The sequence below is a fragment of the Eublepharis macularius genome, chromosome 3 (assembly GCF_028583425.1).
Source record: "Eublepharis macularius isolate TG4126 chromosome 3, MPM_Emac_v1.0, whole genome shotgun sequence".
NCBI classification, from domain to species: Eukaryota; Metazoa; Chordata; class Lepidosauria; order Squamata; family Eublepharidae; genus Eublepharis; species Eublepharis macularius.
The window spans coordinates 184,754,170-184,776,760 of NC_072792.1; the positions used below are offsets into that span (position 1 = coordinate 184,754,170).

Consider the following 22,591-nt stretch of genomic DNA (forward strand, 5'->3'; position numbering starts at 1 on the left):
CCATTGTTCTAGTTCAATTTCCTGTCCCAAATTTTGTAACCATTTAGTCTTACAATTTTTACCACTTCATTTCCCTTCTTCGTTTGCATGAAAAATACATACATCTTTTTAATCCATTTTTCATCAGAGTCACATAACAGTTATTCAAATTTAGTTTGTTCTGTGTAGAACCCTCCCTACTTTTTGTCTTTATGGTATTTAGACTCGATCTGTGTCCTTGACCACCAATCTAAATTAATATTTTGCTTTAATAGCTCTTCTTTTGTTTTTAAAACCCCTTTCTCGTCCAATAATTCTTTATATCCAACTATCTTATCCATCGAAAATACATTCGGTTGTGTAAAAGCTTCCAAAGGTGAAACCCATTGTGGAGTTTTAACATATATTAATGGTACACATTTGGAACTCTTAAGCAATCTCAGAAAAATGAAAAATGTTTGTGTTACATTTCTTGCTACCTAAGGTTGCCAGTTTCTAAACTGGTTTTGATCTGCAGCAGATACTGGCTGGTGCCATGAATCCTCCACATCACGCAGGCTCCAGCCTCACATTTCTGAATATTAAACCTCTGCGAAGCGACCTTTTCTTCCAGGCCAATTGGCAATCTTGTTCCCATCTCATTATTTCATCAAGTGAGACATTTAAATGACTACTGCAGCAGCAAAAGAGTAATTCAGAAATTGCAAACTAATAATGAAATTCAATCTAACTGCATATTTTGGGCTGCAAAAACCTCTTTGGCACTTGTTGCTAGGTATTGTAGCTAAAGCCAATGTCTGGTTTCCTTTACATTTCACATTATTGCCCCATTTCATCCCCAGTGGCGGATTCTGCAAAATACTAGGAAATGGAAAGGCTGACACTGTGTTCAGAGAAATCCCGGGTCTCCAAGGGCACCAGCAATGAGAAGAAATCCCCAGAAGAGGAAGGGCATTCGGACATTAGCAAATAAATGGCTCAGACCTGCATCTGTTAAGACAAAAAAAAGCAGGTTGGGTTAACTCTGTAAGTAGCTCCTTTTCCTGGGCTGAAATGGTAAATTAGGCTATAAATTAATAAATACTGCTTTGCAATCCTCCCCTCTGAAAAGGCCGGGATGCTGAGCAGGAGTCCCAGGGCAGGCTGCCTCCGTTGCATAGGACATAGAGCCGGCCTTGGCTATGGAGCATGTGCTGCCTGTGGAGTTAGTGGCATTCACCCACCCTGGAAGCATTCCTTGTGCCTCTTTTCCAGATTGCTGAAAGGTCCCTCAGCCTCTTCCGTAGAATTATCTCCAGGGCCGATTCCAGATGACTAACCTTAAGTCGCTTCATGCCGCCCTCTTCCGGATCGCGATGGGGAAAATGCGAAATACCGTGTTTCCTCGCGCGAGTTTTGCGCGACGATGCGCAAAACTCGCGCGAGGAAACGCAATATTTCGCATTTTCCCCGTTGCGATCCAGAAGAGGGCGGCATGAAGCGACTTAAGGTTAGTCATCTGGAATCGGCCCTGATGTCTCTTCTGCCCCTATAGTGACCACTTTGGCTCGTATTTCCTTTAAAAGATTAATTCCCGCTTTTGCTTCCTTGAGTTCTTCAAGGCTGGCTTTTAATTCCCTTCTCCCCGAGACTGTCTACATAAGACATCTTATACAGAGATGCTCAAATGGCTTAGAGGGAAACTACACAAGACATCCAACATGTGAAGAACACGTGTTGGTTTTCCGCAAGTTTCCATGGGAAGTGTAGTGAGAAAGGATGGCCACTCGGTGCAATTCTCCCCTCCCACTGTTTGAGGACCATATTTTATTTAATTACTTATTAATTTATTTATTTTAGACTTTTATTGGACCCTCCCCGCAAGCAGGCCCAGGGTGGATTACAGCAGATAAAAAACATTCATATACTTTCATCATAAAAGCAATAAAACAGTATAAAAATTCAGACATTCAAACGAACATCACAAATATGGAAGAGGGCAGCCCAGGAAGCCAGCAGGCAGCCCGCCTGCATGCCCGCCTCGCCATGCAGTGGTGGTGCCCAGTGCTCCCTTCTCTTCCAGCTCCAGCCAGGCGCGCTTGCGGCCACCAGGTCCCACTCGGAGATGGAGCGAACACCTCGCACGCTTCACCACCTCCCTAGGACTGAGGGCTGGGGCGTAGTCGACTGGCCGCCGCTGACGTGCTCCCCTCTCTGCCCTAAATGCACTCCACACTCTGCAAGGAGGAAATGTGCCAGCGGTGGCCAGAGGGGGCTGCGTGGACTGTGCTGCAGCCCTCGGTCCCAGGGAGGCGACGGAGCGCGCACGGCATCGCTCAGTCCTTCCATGGGAGTTGGTGGCTGAGGCATCCGCGAGCACTCCTGCTGAGGTGGGCAGAGGAGGGAGTGCTGGGCACCATCACCACATGGCAAGGAGGGCAGGCAGGTGGGGCTGGCTGCTGGCTTCGTGAGCTGCCCACCTCAAAATAGTCCTCAAGTGGTGGGAAGGTTTCTCTCCCTGGCAGAGAATCGCATCGAGCGGCCGTTCTTTCTCACTACACTTCCCATGGAAACTTGCGGGAAACTGACCTGGCTTATCGAGGTCTACCAAAAAACCCTCATTTATACCACGGTGCCTTTGACAGTCCCAATGTTTTTGCATGGCGAAGTGGCATCTACTCATCCCATGATCATTTCTATCCTTTTTATGTTTATTCTGTGCTTGGTCGCTCATTCTGTCATTTAAGAATGTATCATATGGTGTGTATTAAATAAATTAAGACCACTGAGAAAAGCCTCACGTCCGAAATGCACTTGGCGCCATGTATATTATGATGATGTATATTCTAACAGTACTAGGCCATCTGTAAGCAGTCTTTAACGTGTGAGATCTCTGTGTGTTCAGGGAGATTTGTTCAATACTTTTTACACAGATAAAGTACTTATCAGCGGAACCAGACTTCCGTTGTTTTAACTACCCAGTTTTATTGTTTGGAACACTCTGGTCCAATGAGACCAGGGCCCCGCGAGATTTATTAGCATTTCGCCAGGCCTGTAAGACGGAGCTGTTCCGCCAGGCATATGGTTGATGCCGGGCGGTGCCCCCTAGCCGGGGGAGTACTGATATGCCCTCCCTTCTAGTGACACCTTCCATCTCTCATGCATCCCTGGCAAAATACCCTGAAGATGGCTAAATAGGTGGTCGTCTGGATTATGTGCTGCTGTGTTTACATACATACATACACACACGTGTGTGTGTGTGAATATGTTTACATGTATTTTAATCTGTGTATTGGGATGTTTATGATTTTAAATTGTATATATAATGAAATATGTTTTTAAACTTGGTTGTGATCTGCCCTGAGCCTGCTGATGTGGGGAGGGCGGAATGTAAATTAAATATAAATAAAATAAATAAATAAAATAAACATTGTTTGCAATTTTATTAATTTTTTTTGCTTTTTTGCATTGACCTTGACATTTATACATAATGATTCCCCCCCCCCCTTTTTAACCGTTTTGGTTACCGAAGCTGCAGAATTCTGCAATGAGGGCAGTTTCTGAACCGCCTCCAGGGCAGCCCTTCTTGGGTGGCAACAGTGCTGTGGAAGACCGGGGATAATTCCAGTCTGACCCCATCGCCTTCCTCTGCGCCGTCACATTTCTGGGTCATACTGTGCCCCCACCCTAAAATTTCAGTGGGATTACCTGGATGAGAGTTGCTCAGATTCCAGATTTAATCATAATCATTAAAGTATAATCATTAAATTATACTTGCTGTTGACAAAGGATGTTGACTACTGACTTTCTGTGTGTGCGCACATGCATACCCACAAGCGGTTTTTTGGTCTTGCTTTTCATATGTAGCTTGGCTTGCTTACCTGATCCATCTGCTCTATTTGCTCTTCAAGCAAATTAAATATGTACTCCTACGAACTACCTTTGTTTCATGCTGTGTAATGTCAGTCCTAGAATTGCTTATGTTCTGTTTCAGCAATTCTTCAGCTCTGTATTAGATCCTTGCTAATGCTATGTCTTTATAAACTTGTATTTATTTACCCTATGGCATTGTTTCTGGAAATGTCCTTGATGCTGTAGGGAAATGTCCCTGATACTGACTGTACTCATCTCACACTATATAATCTGCCTTGAGTCTCAGTGAGAAAGGCAGAATATAATATAATATAATATAATATAATATAATATAATATAATATAATATAATATAATATAATATAATATAATATAATATAATATAATATAATATAATATAATATAATATAATATAATATAATAGAATTCATTGCATCTGTTCCTAGTGGTTTTGCCAGACACCCTGGTCTGGATTGCATAAAGGAATTTACAGACACGGCTGTGCCTAAGCTGGACGTCACATTCTAGGCTATTGGGGGACCTTGAGCTCTACTGGTTTCCGAATTTGGAAGTTGCTCACATGGTTACCTTTGACATATACACAGTTGTACTTGCTGAATATTCCAGCGGAGATGAGACGGATGTGGACCCCGTCAGGCGTCTCTGTGACCTCTGCCACCTGGAACTCCTCGAAGGGTGGGATCAGAATCTCCTCCTCTTCTGGGAAGAAGGAGAACTCCTTGATGTAGCCCCCGTAGCAGGTCTCGATGGTGAAGAAGGTGTCCTTTCCGAAGCTCATGGCCTGGTCCTTGTCCAGCGAGGAGGAAGCAAAGTATCCAAAACGGGCCTTCTCGGAGGGCTCCGCAATGAAGCTGGCACCTCTGACCCCGCGGTACGTTTCGTGGCACTTGGGACTGGCGTTGGCCCGCAGGACTTGAAGGGCTCTCAAGAGGAAATGGAAGGCCTTGAAGTGGAAGGCCCTGAGGTAATACTCTTCGCTCTCCCCTTTCCTTACAGCTCTGTTTAAATCGCGATATAAGAAGGCCTCTTTCCGTGTGTAGGCCAAGGCCGCGATGGCGTACTCCGGCTTGAGGTCTTTGGGGACTGAGGCAGAGGCCTTCATCTCGTCCCACTTGGCAGTTGCATTTTCCCAGACCTTGGCATAGATGGTATCGGCAAACTCAGTGCGGAGGAGAGCCCCCACCTTATCCTCCATCATATCCTGGCAGCCGTTGTATTGGTCATCAAAAGAGGTTGTGGCCATGTCAAATGGCACCTCTCGGATCGATGAGAAGCTTCTTTCTATGGAGAAACTGAAGACCTGAATCAGAAAGGAATATGTGGGCAGACAGCTAGAGCAAAGGCAGGCTGAGAGAGGGACGGCGTGCCTGGGCCCCAGAATGGGCTAAGCAAGGTGTAACTATGCTTGTGGCAAGCTTGACAGGTCTCCTGCTGTGGCAAGAGACCTCCACCCCCTGCTGGCTCCACCACTGCCAAGCTAGGCAGCAAAGGAAATGGGAAGGGCGGTGGTCTGATGCCATTGCGTCACTTCTGGCACGACTCAGAAGTGATGTCATCGCATTGGAGGACGCTCTAGCATTCACCCACAACTCTGTGATTAAATGTGTCACCACGTTGCCGGCCAGCCCCCAATAAGAGTCACCTGCAGACAACCCTACGTATGACTGCACTGTAAGTGTCCTTGTGGCTGGATAAAGATACAAAGAAATTCTACCCTCTATGGCCCAAGATAAATAAGCGTTTAAAGAGAGTTGAGATTTTCTTAACAGGACCATGTGATCCATCATACCTTAAACGTTTAAAATCTGTTAGTATGTAGGATTGCCAGATGGGGTCTGGACTAATACCAGACCCTGAGGAGAAGAGAGATGGACTTACTTTTTCATGCATGAGCTGGCCGTGGCGGTGGAGGCAAGAGTGGCCCATGGCTGCAGTGAGAGCAGGTGGTGACGAGAGCAGGCATGCGGCGGCACCCTTTGACCCCGCATGATGACATCACTCCCCAAAGTGACATCATCACACGATACGGGAGCACATGCAAAGAAGGGAACTAGGGGTTCTGGTTGCCAATCTCCCACTGGAAGAGTCCAGGGATCTGGAATCTGTCATGTCTGTCTGTCTACATACATGCCATGATCATGTTGCTGACATTCCTTGTTGACTACTGCTGTCATGCGACTGTGTTAATGTGTGTTAATTAGTATGCACTCTCTTCCTGCATAACTGTAGTGCAGATGTTACTGAGGGCCCAAGCAAGGGCCTCTCACTTATCTTAGAGAAATATGCAAGTCTCGGCTAGCTGTAACCTTGAAGTGTCTCAATGCCAGTTTCAGCTACTCTCCCCAGATGCTGGGAATAAGCTGTTGCCTATCTGATTCATAGTCATAACTAAGTTGAGCCTCACAGAACCTGTGTAAGCGTGCGTGCCAAAACTCCAACTGTTGTTTGAAGCGCAGGCAAATGAAGTATAACATAGATTGCCTGATTTGAATTGCCACTTCTGTCAAACTCCCTGAAGGAGTGCAGACCTGCATGGTATGGGTTTTAATAAAACTGCTTCTTATGGAACCAACGTGTGTTCACTCCAGAGGGGCTTGAGGGATCTACCTGGTGGGGACTGACAGGATCTCCCGTCAAGGCAGTCCAGTTCCCTGACAACCCTAATGTGACATAACAAGGGCAAGGCAAGACATACCTGGAGTGCCCTGAATGCTTCTCTCTCTCCCCCCTCCCCTTTCCAGGTAATTTAGCCCTCATCATTGCAATAGCTGCACTAATCGGAGTGGCTCTCTTTGCATTTCTCATCATTTCTGTCCTTAAGAGGGAGCAGTTGAAAGCTTGGTAAGTCAGCTTGCTTCTTTCTTGGCACCGTATGACGAGACCGCGGCAGTGCTGCTTGCCGTATGCCTCAATGTGAAAAGCCCCCGGTTTCTAATAACTCCGTTTCAAGTTGTCGCCTGACTGTCCATCCTGTAATGCAAGTCTATGAACGCCCCTGTGCTTTGCTTCTGCAGGTTTGCTAAATCAGTCCAGAAACAAGAACCGCTGCAACTCGAACCGATACCAGAACCAGAAGAAACACCAGAACTAGAACCTCTACCACAATCCCAACATACCTCACCTGTAAAACATGCACAATCACAACGCACGTCACCAGGAAAACGCACATCACAACCACACCATATACCAGAACCAGGACCTATAATAGAACCACAACGTACATCACCTGCAAAACACACACTACTACCAGAACCTGCACCACAACCACACCAGGCACCACAACCACACCAGACACCACAGCCAGAACCAACACTACAACCACAACATTCTCTACAGCCAGAACCTAGACCACGCCCTGAACAGACAGTAAGTAATTTATTTATGTGAATGTCTCAATCTTGAGTCTCCCCATCGGAGGCCTAAAGAGAGATAATTTAGTCCAAGAACCAAGAACAGCAACAACAAAATGTGGTGGAACCTAAACTTGTGGTCCCAGTTCCATTGGAAACAACAAAAAAGAAAAGGGGGTGGGGTAGGGAAGCCCCCACAGACTCAACCCAGACATGACTGGGGTCTATTCCAAATAAGTATTTATTATGAGTGTACACAAGGTTGTGGTCAAAAAGAAGTTAAAAACATAGGGCCTAAATTACGCGTGATTTCAAGTTACGTTAAACGAACACACCCACACATTTAGAAACCAATATAAAAATGTTCCCGGTGGTCTTGTCTCTTGTATAATTGTGTGTGGTATAATTGAAATGGTTGCAGCAGGCGGCAGGTTGCACTCGCACGACGACCTTCGCTTGGCACATTGTTCTGAGGCTTGGTTTCCAATGTCTTTGGGTGTGTTTCGTCAATCTGGACTGGGCCGTAACACAAACATTGTACCCTTGACCACTGAGGAAGGCCTGGGGGCCGAAACGCGATGGGTCTGTCTTTACGTCGGTCATTGGACTGTAGCATCACCTGTATATGGAGAATGTTTAAGTTACTTTTAACAGATGCACGTAGCCTGCAATTTAGGCCCTGTGTTTTAACCTTGTTTTAACTAAAACCTTGTGCACACTCATAATAAATCGTTATTTGGAATATCTTTGTTTTAGTTTGTAGCTTGACCTTGTGTTTTCCCCACGCTGGATCCATTGAGCCGTCTTGCTCTGGATCGCCCCAGCCAGCCCTTGGCTATCAGCCCTTTGGCTGTTTCCCTCCAGCTCAGCCGAAAGGCTTGCACCCTTAGTCACCCCAAAGCTTACGTACCTGTATCAGGAAGAGAACCAGAAATTCAGGCCAGATCTTATTAGCTGGCACAGCTGTGCCCCAGATCCCCCTCCCTTGCTAGAAAAGCCTTTGACCACCCACAGGCTGCGAGGGGCTGCAGCACAGGGGTTGCGTGGCGGGGCTGCCAATCAGCGCTCTGCTGGTTCGACTCCCACTCATGCGATGAACTCCGTAGGGGGCCTTGGGTAAGCCCCTCCTCCGAGCCCCAGTTCCCCAGATGTATCGCGGGGGAAATAATAACATTGACTTTCTTTGCTGCACTGATTGAGCACGAATCTGTCTCCAAGGATGGTATATAAGTGCGCTATCATCATCATCCTTAAAATATCTGTAGAAGGGAATAATTGAAAGCTGTTTGGTGGAAGTCCCATCTGTTCCAGAAGCCCTTCCGTCTCAGGCTGCTTTCATGGGCGGGGGGCGGGGGAGGGGAGAGGAGAAATGGAAGATGGAAGAAGCCTTTGAGAAGCCTTTGAACTAAGGTTTCAGATGTTTCCTTCAGGGCGCTGTGGTTTCTGTCCTGCTAAGCTTGAATCTGCCCTCACCTGGATAGCCCAGGTGAGCCTGACCTCGTCAGATCTCAGAAGCTAAGCAGGGTCGGCCTTGGTTAGTAGTTGGATGGGAGACCTCCAACAAAGACAAGGATTGCAGAGGCAGGCAATGACAAACCACCTCTGATAGTCTCTTGCCTCGGAAACCCCACCAGGGGTCGCCACAAGTCAGCTATGACTTGAGGGCATGACACACACACACACACAAGCTTTGATCTGGATGAGATCAGAGGTTGAGCCCAGGGTGGGGTGACACACCGGAGAGGCTATGAGTGAGGCTTTTCTCTTACTTCAACTCCAAACTACTTTGCAGAGCTTCAGCATCTGGAGCAATTTTGGTCTCCCTCAGCCTCAATAGACAGACCGTGCCTCCCTCATGGTGATTCTCTGATTGGAGTAACGGTCCCCTCTGTAATCAGTCGGGTGTTGCAGGATTTGAAAAGCTGCCTTTCTGCAGACAACTTGCAGAAAGGTGACGTTAGCCCAGAAGGCAATTAGATCCGATTTGGGCTCTCCTTGCTAGCGTCACACCTGCTACGCTGCTCAGCTGAAGGAATGTCATTGCATGGGGTTGTGCCGCAGATCTGTCCAGTTGTGCAAGAACGACAAAAAGGATCTCTTAGGAAACAGACGGAGGGAGGTGGGAAGACCCCTGTTGGAATGAATGATGCCTCCAGAAGTCTTGACCCTCGCTTAGCAAATCAAGCTCTTAGACTGCAGGGCAAGACAGCCCCCCGTTGTACCCTCACAGGTAAGGGGGGGAGCAACACTAATTTCTTCCCTCTCCTGCTTTTTTTGTTTTTAAAGAAAATGAAAAGGAAGCCTGCACAGAAGCCGTCAAGAGGCAGCAGCTGAAAGGTGGCATGTAGAGCAGGAGGCCGTTTTTCATGTCAGAGAAGCCGCAGAAGGAACCCCCAGCCCCCCCCACCTGTCACCTTTTCTGCGCCTGAATCTTTCTGTGCCTTTGTTTTGTCTCTTCAGACTGGAGAGAAAGTGTTCTTTCCTTGTCGAGGGAAGGAGCAGCTGGCAGTGAAACTCTGAGAAATAAAATATCACGTTTGGCCCAAACGAGTGTTGTTGGCTTCACTCCCTCTTCAGGTTCTGCCTCTCCGCAGTGTACCAGGCTGCATCCACTCAGTGACGCGCTTCCTCGTGCCTTCTTTTGCCACTGTGAAAGCAGCACTAACCCCCACAATGGTGCAAATACTGTAAGTACTCCCTGCAGGCATGAAGTGTGGGGCATTCAAACAGCAATGCAGAGAAAGGGAGACGGAAGCCCTGGTCTTCTTGGTGCGTAATACCTACAAAGGCCAGGTGGTGGCACTGGTGTATTGAAAGAGGGAGGAAAAAACCCCTCCGAGGGTCAGGAAAACCAGGAGGGTGGAGCAGGACTGGGTAGAGACCCGGATGGCCCCTGGTGCCTGGGCGCCTTGGAGGAACGACACAGCAGTGCCTGTTTTTACTCAGAGCTGTGGCCTCTGGTTACTACACCCGCATGCAAGGCCATTCAGCCCACACTTAATGACGTACAAAGAGGAAGTAGGCAGCCTCCTACTGGGTGTCAATAATCCCAACATGTGGCGTCTCACTGGTGTTCCCTGCTTTCATGGCGATTTGGGTATCTTCAAGGCTACTGCTAGGAGCTCAGGGGGGAAATATTTCACATGCATTTCCTGAACTGGCCACCAGAGGACAATGTCGCCTTATATTGCCGTTTTTAAAAGTTTATTTTCAGTTTAATTGACTTTATCCCCTCTTCACTAAAATAAAAAAGATTGCCGGTGTTGGGCTAGGTGCTGTGCAGAACACAGATGTAGCTACAAGGCATATGAGCTAAGTCTGATGGGCAGGACATGGGCCATCAAGATTGTTTTGAAGTGAAATAAAACAAAGCCAAGTATGTTGTCGAAGGCTTTCACGGCCGGAGAACGATGGTTGTTGTGGATTTTCCGTGCTGTATAGCCGTGGTCTTGGCATTGTCGTTCCTGTAGAACGACAATGCCAAGACCACAGCTATACAGCCCGGAAAATCCACAACAACCAAAGCAAGTATGGTTTCTGTGTGTTTCTCCACAGCCTGACAGCATGTAGTATGTAACCATGTTGGGAAATGATTCCTCAGTTGAAATTCTGCGTCCTTACTGCCTGCTGTAAAAGTGCCTCCGTCAAAAAAGACAAGGTGCTTATAGCCAAGAAAGGGCACAGCTGGAGAAAGCGACAGCAAGACATGAGCGGAAAAGTTAGGGCGCCAGTTCCCGATACCCTCCTGGCGGGAACGGGGGACTTGGCGCTGACCTCATGTCTTCTTCCTGTGTGCATGCAACATGTGCATGCTCCTAGCACTAACGCAATGATGCTATTTCCGGGAAGTGACATCATCGCACTAGCAGCAGGCTTGTTCCCAGGTTCCACATGGGGCCAAAATTGACCCTTGCGAAGTGCAGGATCATGCCCACTGACAGGCACAATGATGGAGGAAGCGAGTTGTCGTGCCTGCTAGGGAGTGTGCCCACTGCAAGCTTGTCCAGGAGGTGCCTTGTCTCCTGGGCCCGCTCCTCACATCTTTCCCTCATGCCAGCCAGGTAAGCAGTGGGGGGGGGGCACAGAGGCTGGGAGTGGGGGACCCCTCGCCCCCACCAGGGGACTGGTGGCCCCAAGAAAAGTGGAGGCCCAAAGTCCAGGTTTCTGGGTCAGAACAACTCTTTCTGAAAAGCGTTTGTTCTGCAAGAATCTCTCAATCCCTCTACCCCCCCACACAAACACCCCTCTGTCCTGGCTCTGTGTGGCCCTTTATCAGAAGCAAGGGTCTGAGCACGTTTGGGGGGGGGCACTAAGACTGTAGAATTCCTCACAGAAGTTCGCCTGGCACCAAATCTTATCTTTTCTTGGGACGATGGGAATATCCCCGAGCCTGTTGATTTAATCCGAAGGCCACCATTTTAAGTGTTCTTGTAGAAAGACATTAACTCTATACCTTAAAGAAACTAGCCTGCTCAGCGGTATGCTTAATTAATCATGATGAAAGATACTCCGATTAGCTTCCGATTTTGAGAGCAAATTTAAAGCGAAAGAATTTGCTTGAGAATTCTGCACGCTCCCATGTCTGGGAAACTGGATCCAGCCCCAACCTGAAGCAGACCAACAGGGAGTCAGGCCCTATTTACCCGCGATTCCAGGCAAGAGGCCGCCAGGCACCTGTGATTTAAATTAGGCTGCCAGGCTTGCGAGGTGAGCGCACCAGCACAATCACCACTCACATTTCGAATTCTTCTTGTGCTAAGATTGCACATGTGGTCGCTCAGGACCCAGTTTCAAGAAGGCACCGGGACATGTGTAACACCACTCCCCCCCCCCCCACAGCGTGATGCTGAAATTGGACCTCAAATAAGTACGGAGAGTCATGAAAGCCAGTAACCGAAAGCAACAATACGTGATGTGCTAACGAAATAAAGACTTATCAGCCACTTTCAAATGACTTATTTTGTTATTGCCAGAAACAAACTGCCATTCGATATTTCTCAGTACACACAGTCTTCATATAGACCAACCCATACATAAAGTGCTGGTGCAGAGTCATAATGATGGTATAGCCCGTGAACAATTGGTATTCCTTCAGAACAAATACAGTTACAAATTATTATGCCAAGTTCAAAAAGTCCACAGGTTTAGATGCTGAGTCCAAGTCCAAGTAGTGCAAGCAGAGAAGACCATCTAACGGGCTGACCGCTTCATTTGTAGGGTCCTTTTTCTGAATCTTTATCCAAGATGGTTATCCCACCAACATGGATTCCAAGATTCATACACTTCCATTCAGGTATCACTCCTATAAACGTTGGTTGCTGCTCCTAGAGAAGGTTATCGGTATGGGTCTATATGAAGACTGTGTGTACTGAGAAATATTGAACAGCAGTTTGTTTCTGGCAATAACAAAATAAGTCATTTGAAAGTGGTTGATAAGTCTTTATTTCATTAGCACGTCACAGTATTGTTGCTTTTGAAGTTGGACCTCAAGGCAGGAAGCAGGGATGGATGGGGACTGAACTTGCCTGGACAGAGAGTGAGCTTGCCTGAACAGAGACTGAGCTCGCCTGGAAGGGGAAAGGGAGGCAAAGGAACTACAGACCAAGTGTGTGAACCTGAGGAATAGAAGTTTGACACTAGTGTAGCGTATACATGATTAAAATGACAGAAGTCTCTCCCTTGGATTGAGGATCCAATCCGATCATCTTCAGAGACCTTGTTTCGGGTGCCTCTGCCGTCTGACCCTAGACAAGTAGCACCTGAGAAAGGGCCTTCTCGGTGGAGGCACCCAAACTTTGCAACTCCCTCCCCACGGAAATTCGTCTGTCTCCTTCCGTCACTGTCTTCCACCAGTGGGTGAACACTTTCGGGTTTCATTTGGCCAGCCCCCAGTAAACTCTTCTTGTTCCTATCCCCTGGTTGTCTTGTGTTTGTATGCTTTTTACTGTGTCGTTAAATGTTCACATCTACATTTTCAATGCTGCTTTAATGTTTTAAATCCTTTTAATGCCTTGATGTTCGGCACTGTAGGAACCTATCTGGGTGGAAAGGTGACATACTGTTCAAAAGCAAAAAAAAAAAGGATCTTCGGCTGACGGAGGGGACAAGAGAATGTGGAGGAATCCAAACCATTTCTGATGAGTTCTCCTCTGCATCCCGGCCACTTAGCACCTGACAGTGGTGCAAGCACATCTGGAACCACTGAAATGACACATAGGCTGTGAGAGTCCTCTAGGACCTAAGAGTCAGCAAAACTGAACTGCACACATGCCAAGCCATGCCAAGGCTCCCACCAGCCCTTGAGACAGCTGGGCTCATCTTAGTCCCAGGACAAGGCAGTCTTGGAGATGGCAGGAATGTCAGCAGAGAGTCCTGTATGTCAACCGCGAGGCAGGCTGAGGCCTGGACAATGGCATGCGGGCCTTGCAAGGGCTCGCAGAAGCACGAGTCAGTTGGTACGGTTCTGTTGCATGCTGCTATATTTCCCTGCTGGGTACGAGTGGCATTTGGCAGGCAGGGGAGACATTTCACAGATCTTTGCCAAAGACCAAGGCAGGTGTGCAAACCTTTGTATAGACAGCTGCCGGACCGATTTACCCAATGCTCACCTGAACAAAAGGTTGCCAATATCCAGGTGGGTCTTGAGGATCTCCCAGAATGACAACTGAGCTCCCGCTTTGACAGGTAGACTCTAGAGCATCATGCCCTGCGGCGATCCCTCCCAGGCTCCACCCCCAAATCTCCAGGAATTGCCTGACCTGGAGCTGGCAACTGTTTGAGAGCTGTCTCCCACTTTTTGAGATCACAGCTGGCCCATCGATGTGTGCCTTTCTGCCCACACCTCCTTATCCGAACACGATTTGCAAAAGACTGGCTGCACACCAGCCCTGGTGGCCGTGGCCAGTTGGCGCTCAGATTGGCCTCTGGCAGTCTGGGTGCGTGCTGAAGCCCTTCTGTGGTCTGCTCCGAATTGTGCATTTGTTCGCTCCGGTGTGCTTTACGCAGCTGTGTGCATGGAAGACTGGGCCTTGGATTTACTGGGAAAGTGCTGTAGACAGCCAGTCCTGAAAGGAGGGAGGGTCCTTTTCTGGGATGCTAAATTAGCCCTAGATCAAGATGGGCCAAGTGGCCTCCGCTGGGCAGGCAAGCCATCAATCTCAACCCCCCCACCCCCCCCCACCCCGGAACAGACCTGATCTCAGCAGCCCCTTGCAGGCCCTTGGCACAGCTGGCATCTGACTGCCAGAGCCTCCCCTCGGGCAGTGCCCTCAGGAACTTTCCCAGTAAAGAGGAATTTCAAGAAGAAGGAGAGCAAATAGCAGAGGCCTACCTGGGAAGGCGAGGTCAGAGAGAGGGAGCGTTCAGGGTGTCCGGTGCCTATATAGCAATGCCAAGAGCTTGGGCAATAAGAAGGAGGGACTTGAGCTACCAATACAGCTGGAAAGATATGACTTAGTAGGCAATACGGAGACTTGATGGAATGAATCTCAAGACTGGAATACGGTAGTGGATGGATACGAGTTATTCAATGCAGGAGAGGATCTAAGAAGCCAATGTGGATGTACAGAGAGCTCTGTGATGAGCTAATGAGGAAAAAGGAGACGTTCAAGAAATGGAGGGAAGGAAATGCATCCAAAGAAGAGTATCGAGGGATAGCTAGGCACTGTAGGGCAGCCGTCAGAGAAGCCAAGGCTCAGAATGAACTTGGACTAGCCAGGGGGGCTTGCCACAACATGAAGATGTTCTTCAGGTATGTGAGGAGCTAATGGAAGGTGAGGAGCCCCGTGGTGCAGAGTAGTAAGCTGCAGTACAGCAGCCCAAGCTCTGCTCACACGACCTGACTTCAATCCTGGCGGAAGCCACCTCAAGGTTGACTCAGCCTTCCATCCTTCCGAGGTCAGTAAAATGAGCACCCAGTTTCCTGGGGGTAAAGTGTAGGTGACTGGGGAAGGCAGTGGCAAACCACCCCGTAACAAAAAGTCTGCCAAGAAAATGTGCTGCGACATCCCCTCATGGGTCAGTAATGACTCGTGCTTGCACAGGGGACTACCTTTGCCTTTTTAATGGAAGGTGAAGGGGATGATACCCCCATTGCTGGGTGAAAATGGAGGAACTCTGTCAGAGGCCAGAAAGAAGACAGAAACGCTTAATGCCTATTTTTCCTCAGTTTTCTCCCTGAAGGCGAGAAGAGGCCCACCTAGAGGTGGTAGTAGGCAAAGCTTGGCATTGAGGCTACTGGTTTGCATGGGCAGAGAAGTTGTGGAGAAGCACCTTGCAGTACTGGATGGGTACAAATCCCTTGGGGCAGATGGGGTGCACCCGAGAGTGATAAAAGAACTTTGAAAAGTGCTTGCAAATCCTTTGTCAATCATCTCCCAGGCCTCTTGGAGGAAAGGTGATGTGCTGGAAGACGGGAGGAGGGCAAACATCACCCCAGTCTTCAAGAGAGCGGAAAAGGGTGATCCTGGGAACGACAGGCCAGCCAGCCTCCCCTCTGTCCCAGGGAAGATACTGGAGAAGATGTTAAAGGCATCAAGCTGCAAGCATCTGAGAGCCAAGCTACAAGTGACAAATGACACTTGCCTGGCAAGTGAACAGACTCACGTGTATTCCTCTCTGTTCACTTGCCATTCACTTGTGCTCTACTAGATCAAGTGGAGAGCAAGTGAATGGCAAGTGAACAGGGAGGAATACACATGAGTCTGTTCACTTGCCAGGCAAGTGTCATTCGTCACTTGTAGCTTGGCTCTGAGGGACAACATGCTGATACAGGGAAGTCAGCATGGATTTGTCCCCAACAGGTCCTGTCAGATCAACTCCTTTTATGATCGAGTCACAGATTTCCTGGATTGTGGGAATGCTTTTTGATGTAGTTTATCTAGATTGCAGTAAAGCTTTTGACAAGGTTTCTCATGATGTTCAGATGGGTAAACTGTGGGACTGGGGACAGGACTCTTAAGATGGTTAGATGGTCAGGGAACTGGGTGGAGAACAGCTCCCAAAGTGTAGTTGCCCCTGGCACCACGTCTGATTGGAGGGAGGTGTCCAGTAGAGTGCCACAGGGCTGGGCCCTGGGCCTGGTGCTTTTCAGTATTTTTAAAAATGATCTGGACTAGGGCGTGAAAGCATTACTCATTAAACTTGCAGATGACATCAAACTGAAAGGAGTAGCAAACACTACTGAAGATGGGAATAGAATTCAACAAGACCTGAACACATTGAAAAAGTGGTGGGATTTGAATAAGATGCCATTGCACATGGATAAGTGCCAGGTTCTCCATCTGGGTGACAAAAATGCAAAGCATGCATGCGGGGTGAGGGATGCACTTCTGGGTAGCAGTGAGTGTGAACAAGATCTTGGGAGACAGGTGGAGAGGAACTAAATCCGAGCCCTCAGTGTGACGCAGCAGCTAAAAAGGGAAATGGAGTCTTGGGGTGTATCAACAAAGGCATAATGCCCAAATAGCAGGGTGTCCTCATTACACGATGTGCCGCATTGCTCAGGCCCCACCTGGAGTATTGTGCGCAGTTCCGGAGGCCTCGCTTCCAAAAGGACGCGGACAAACTGGAAGGGGTGCAGAGGAGAGCAACCAGGATGGTCAGGGGCCCAGAGACCAAGCCCTGTGAGGAAGGACGGAGGGACCTGGGATTGTTCCGTTCGGAGAAGAGGAGGTTGTGGGGAGACACGATTGCTCTCTCTACGTATTTAAAAGGCTGTCACTTAGAGGAGGGGAGCTGTTCCTGCTGGCAGCGGATCTGCAATTATGAGTTTAAACTGAAGAGAAAAAGTACCGGCTGGACATTAGGAAAAACCTCTTCATGTTAAACGTAATTCAGCCATGGAATCGGCTGTCTAGGGGTGTGCTGGGTTCCCCCTCCTTGGCAGTCTTCAACGAGTGGGTGGATGAATACTTGGGGATGCTCTAGGCTGTTGCTGCATTGAGCAGGAAGTTGGACTGGGTGGTCTCTAAGGCCCCTTCCCCCTCGAGACGTCTCTGATTCTAGGAGGCCAGGGTGGCTGGGGGGCATCTTGTTCAGGGGTCTGTAAAGTTGGACCCCGTTGGCAGTCATCCCCAAAGTCCCTCCTCTCCTCCAGGGCTCTGAACCAATCCTTGTCATTTTGGCGTCCTGCAAATCCAAGGGATTATATCTAAGTGCAGTTTTTATTGTTGTTGTTGCCAGCTAATCGGAGCCCCTGGAACACCACTGCACGAGAGGGGGTGAGCCAGCCTCAGTTTAAGAAGGAGAGGAGAGATTTCCCCCCTCAAACTGGGAATTGATGCTTTAGATTAAAATCCCGTTTAGACAGGATTTTCATTTGGCTTTCAGTTGAAATTTGGGGTCAGGTTAGGGAGGGAACCTTGTTTTGCTGAGACAAACAAGGGCCATTTTCACACCACTAACCTGCTTCCGGAACGTTGTGCAACATTGCAGAAGCAGGTTAGTCGTGTGAAAACGGCCCCACAAACCCCACCAAGGGCCCGTCCCATCTACTTTCTGTGTCCTGGTCCTATGAAAAGGAGCTCTGGGGGTGATTCGTTTTCGTTTTCTCAGCCATGCCGGATGCTCCTCTCGGCTGGTCTGGGAGGAAACGACCGGGCACCCTGACCGGGCGGCTGACCCGCAAGGATTAGCCCCCAGGACTCCCAGGGAGGGAGCCAGGGTCCGGGACGCGGCGGGAAGAACTCCCCGAAATCAATGCGGGGGGGAATTGCCCGTTTGTCCCTATGGAGGCCGGCAGATGTGCGCGGCGCCTCGAGTGCCGCCGGGCAACGAGAAACGGCAAGTAAAAGAAACAGGCGGAAGCCTGTAAACAAGCGAATCCCTTCTGTTCTACAAGCGTTTGTGAAGGAGAGGTTGATCTGAAGAAGACTCGCTCTTCCCCTTCGTTGAGTTCCAGAATTTTGTTGGCGCCCCCCCCCCAAATGGCAGCAAAGAGGCAAAGTCCCGCTCTCGGTAAGTCAATCTCGGCTACCTTGCAGAAGGGGGAGTCGCTCGAAGAGTTGGTACGCAGGGCGGTGGTGGAAGCTATAAAACCCTTTGTTGACAAGCTGAACGAAACTGATCAAAGGGTGGGCTTAATTGAAAGCGAGGTGAAAACCATTAAGGCAGCAGCGGGGGGGGGGCAGAAAAGTCTGCTCTGGAAAGTGCGTCACTTGTGAAGGCTACAAAAAAGGACCTGAAGTTGGTGGAGAACCAGCTGATCGGGCTACAGGTGGAACGAACGTAGACAATTTTGCGTCTCCAAAACGTGAAAGAGGAGGAAAATGAGGATCTGTGGGATTTGGTCTCGGAATTACTGGCGACACCCGCGAGGACGACTAAAGAAGAGGTTAAAAGCGCCATTTTGGAGGTCCGTCGGGCTTCTTCAAAATATGCAACAAAGCGACAGTTGCCTCGTGAGATCATTATTGACTTTTCATCTAAAAAGATTCGGGACACCATCCTATATAACTCATACAATGCGGATTTGGACTTTATGGGTTTGAAAGTCAAGATTTTGAAGGACGTTCCATTTCTAGTCCGGAAACGGCGTTTTAAATATAAAAAGTTTGTAGCACTTCTGAGGGACCATGGAATAAAGTACAAATGGTTATTCCCGGAAGGAATATGGTTCAGATATAAAGATCAGGCCTATAAGATATTATCAGAAGATCAACTAAAGGATTTTGAGAATAAAAACCCAGAACTCTGCTGCACCAAGAACGAAGAAAAGGAGGAGCCGGAGGGGGGGGGAGGAGGAGAGCATCGCAACAGCAGTTGCACAGAGAGAATTGCGTCCGGGACCTAGAAGGGGGAGGAAAGTTTAACCAGAATTTGAAATGTTTATTCTCTGTATGATTAACCACTCCATCATTATTTTATGGAGCTATTTTTGTATTGACAGTATGAAGGGAAATATTGAAGTGTAGTGTTTAGTGTTTGTAGTTCATTCCCCCCCTTTTCTTTTTCCACCCCCCCTTTGTCCCTTCCCTCTCCCCTTTCCTTGTGATAGTTTTGTGTAGTGTTTTGTAGCTATGAAAAATAAAAAATTTATTATAAAAAAAAAAAAAAAGAAAAAGAAAAGGAGCTCTGGGGGTGAAAGGGGCAGCCGAGGACCCGAAGACGGATCTTGCCAGTTGGGGAAACAGCCCCAGGGACCCTTGAATACTGCGGGAGCCTCTCAGGAGAAAAAGGAATCACGTCTCCCCTGGGAGTCGGTGGGGGTGAACTGAGGATCCCACCGGGAAGTCTTCTGTTGCTGGGAGATCCTGCAGGGACCGCATGGAGCTGTATTCCACCACCAGGGCGAAAAAACGGGGTGTCGAAGCGGAGATCCTCGTGGATCTTCAGGATTTTAACAGGAGCTTTGCATGTAATTCTAAGCTGACTTAGCGCGTCAAGGGGGACCCCTTTGTCCCTAGATGTGAGTTCGCCCAGTGTGACACAGCTGATGGGGCAGGGACAGTGAAGCAAGGCACACAGAAAGAAAAATATTTTTTATTCTGAGGAACTCAAACGTTGCAAGCATCTATCAAATAAATCCTCACTCAAAGGCTAATCAGGGCTAACGTAACGGAAACGCTTAGATGAGCTGACGAACACTCCCACAGGTCGGCCTCACCAAGGGACTCCACAGCGTGAAGAACGGACTCTTGCGCCGTTCGGATCAAGGCAGTGGTCCCGCAGCGTCGGCAGCAGGGAAAGCCGCACCCCCCACCCCATGGCTGGAAACAGGCCCACCTTAAAGCGAATCCGGCCAGCCAGGGCAAACCCCCGCTTAACAATTGCTGCCCTGAGAAACTTGTGAGAGGAGAGAAGGCAGGACGACGCACCCGTCGTGCCAAATTCACGCGGGTGCAGGCAGTTTGCCTGCTAAGCCCCTCTCAAGCCTGTCGCACTACTTTCAACAGCTCCTAAAGTCAGCTCACGCTGATACATTCTTTCAGGCTCAAGTTCCTTTCCTGACATGGGGATATTTTGTTAAAGAAAAACAGAGGATCCACCAGGATCCCTGTACATCTTTGACTCCCCCTTTTTGCTTGATCCTTCCAGATCCTTCCAGCCCACCCACCTGGCCGAGTCTTGGAGCCTGAGCCCTGGGGGTGGGGGAGGGGTGGAATCTCTGCCTGAGGCTTGAGTCACAGTCGCCTCGGGGTTCCGGTCCACTTGTGCTAGACAGGTCTCCAGGAGTGGATTGATGGAGATGGAGCAGGTAGGGAACGAACCCCCCCGAGCCCCCCTGGGGTGGGGGGCAGAGTCGCCAACTCCAGGTTGGGATATTCATGGAGACTTGGGGGTGGAGCTTGGGGAAGCCGGAGTATGTGGAGGGGAGGGAACTCGGCAGGGCACGGTGCCATAGATCCCACCCTCCAAAGCACCCGTTTCCTCCAGGGGAACTGATCTCTGTGGCCTGGAGATCGCTTGTCATTCCCAGAGATCTCCAGCCCTCACCTGGAAGCTGGCAACCCTCCTGGGTGGGTGGACTTTCTCCCCCCTCCCACCCAGAAATGATCCAGAAAATAAATGGAGACAGAGAACGTGGGATGGGGGTGGAAAGAAAGGACGAATTTGAAGCTGGGGCCTTAGATGTATGGCTGGGGCGGGGGGGGGTGCCACCAGTCCCCATAACCTGTTCATTTGGCCCCACAAGCCCCCCAGCCTTCCTGGGGTTTTGCCTCAGCTTAAGACACAGCCCGTTGCTCCCCTTTCCCCCCAAATAGCCTCTTCTTCTCCCCCAACGGTGCTGATCCCAGAGGCCCTTTCAGGAGGGAGGATGAACAGCTGGTGCCCCCCTTCCCTGCTGTTCAGCCCGGCTCACGTTGGGGCAGCTGTGCAGAGAACCGGGGGCAACTCTGGCCACCATTTCTCCACGTGGCCCTCAGAACAAAATGTTGGGATGCCCCCTGAGTTGCAGAGAGGTGGGGGATGCTTCTCCGATCTGCCCCCCCCCCAGGAAAGCTCAGGGCAATCTCGAATACAACGGTAGAGACAGGAGGATCTTCGTGAGAGGGGGTGTGGGGTGGCTAGAACCAGGACCCCTGGTATGGGAAGGGAGGGCACACTCTACTGGAGCCCTGAGATCCAGAGGGGCCAGCCCAGGCAGCAGGCCCTGTTACATCTGCTCCGCATCTCTTGCCCAGACCTCGTGAGGTTTAGGATCCTAGAGAGTTCCCGGAGTCGGTCAGGAGCAGTGTTGGTAGAGCAGCTTTCTCAAGCAAGCTGGTCTGCAGGTCCCCCTGGGTCTACCGCAGGAAGGACTGCCAGCCCCGGGGTTCCTTCTGCATACTCAGGAGGGAGGGAGGGACAGAAGGCTGCCAACTCTGGGTTTGGTAAGCCCTGGAGATCTGGGGTGGATCTGTGGGGAAGGCAGGTTTCCAGGAGGGAAGTGGGGCATAAGGCCACACAGCCCACCCCGCAAAGCAGCCGTTTGCTCCCAGGGAAGTGAGCTCTGAAGTCTGGAGAAGAGTCGTCGTTCCAGGAGAACTCCAGCCACCACCTGGAGATTGCCAACCCCAGAGGGACACCTGGTGGGAAGGGCAATCGCCCTTAGACAGTGGGAGGTGGTGCTGCTCCTTGTTCTGGTGAGATTTACACGCCTAAAACAGATGCGTCTAACAGTGCTGTCCTAAGCCGAGTTACTCCACCCTAAGCCCATTGGGGTCAATGGGCATAGACTGGCCTAACTCCGCTTAGGGTTGCACCGTAATCCACTCCCCGTCACAGACGCGCTTGCTCCGTGCAGCCATGTCGGCTGGGGGTTATAAATACAAACCACGCAGCCGGAAATGTAAGGAAGTAAATGAACAGGAACCGAAAGAAGGGAAAGGAAACCAATCTTTCGTTCAAGGTTTTTTCCAATCAGAGAAGGCCATTCTGCAGCCAGGCAATGATACAGTAACTAGGGAAGCGGGGGAACAAAATCGAGATGAAAATGGTTTCTCTATAGAGTCGGCCTCTGTGGCAACTAATGCCCAGTGCAGAGCCTCTTTGCCTACTGTCAGTGACTGAGGAAGAAGCTGAAAGAAGGTTCAGCAAGCTGGCATTCCTCAAAACTTCAGGCCTTCTGCAATGGAGACACTTCAACACACCCCTTCCCGGAGTCTGCAACAAACACTATTCAATGGAACAATCAATCACTCAATTTATAACATTAAAGTGCCACCATTGCTCTAATAAATAGGATCAATTACATACAATTAGTACACTTTTCCATCATTCCATAAATACATATATACAAATGAATTGATTGTGATGAATATGTTTATAATACTGTCCAACTGGTGGGGATAAAATCTCCAGGACTCAAAGTTTTTGTGATGTATTCACAAAAGTCCCAAAAGCGCTTGGACAGTATCCCACTATGTACGCCATCTCAATGCGCTGAAACAAGTGTTCATCCAATGTTAT

The 22,591-nt window shown here is 49.3% G+C and overlaps 1 protein-coding gene across 1 annotated transcript in view; it reads right to left on the reverse strand.

Moving 5' to 3' along the window:
* Window positions 1-868: 868 nt before the first annotated feature.
* The window catches only part of LOC129326358 (erythroblast NAD(P)(+)--arginine ADP-ribosyltransferase-like), a 58,876-nt gene continuing 37,153 nt past the window's right edge, over window positions 869-22,591 (reverse strand). The window contains exons 2-4 of the mRNA XM_054974514.1: window positions 6,968-6,972; window positions 4,419-5,151; window positions 869-969 (exon numbers count right to left, since the gene is read on the reverse strand). Of these exons, the coding sequence (XP_054830489.1) occupies window positions 869-969; window positions 4,419-5,151; window positions 6,968-6,972 (839 nt within the window). The remainder of the gene's footprint in view (window positions 970-4,418; window positions 5,152-6,967; window positions 6,973-22,591) is intronic.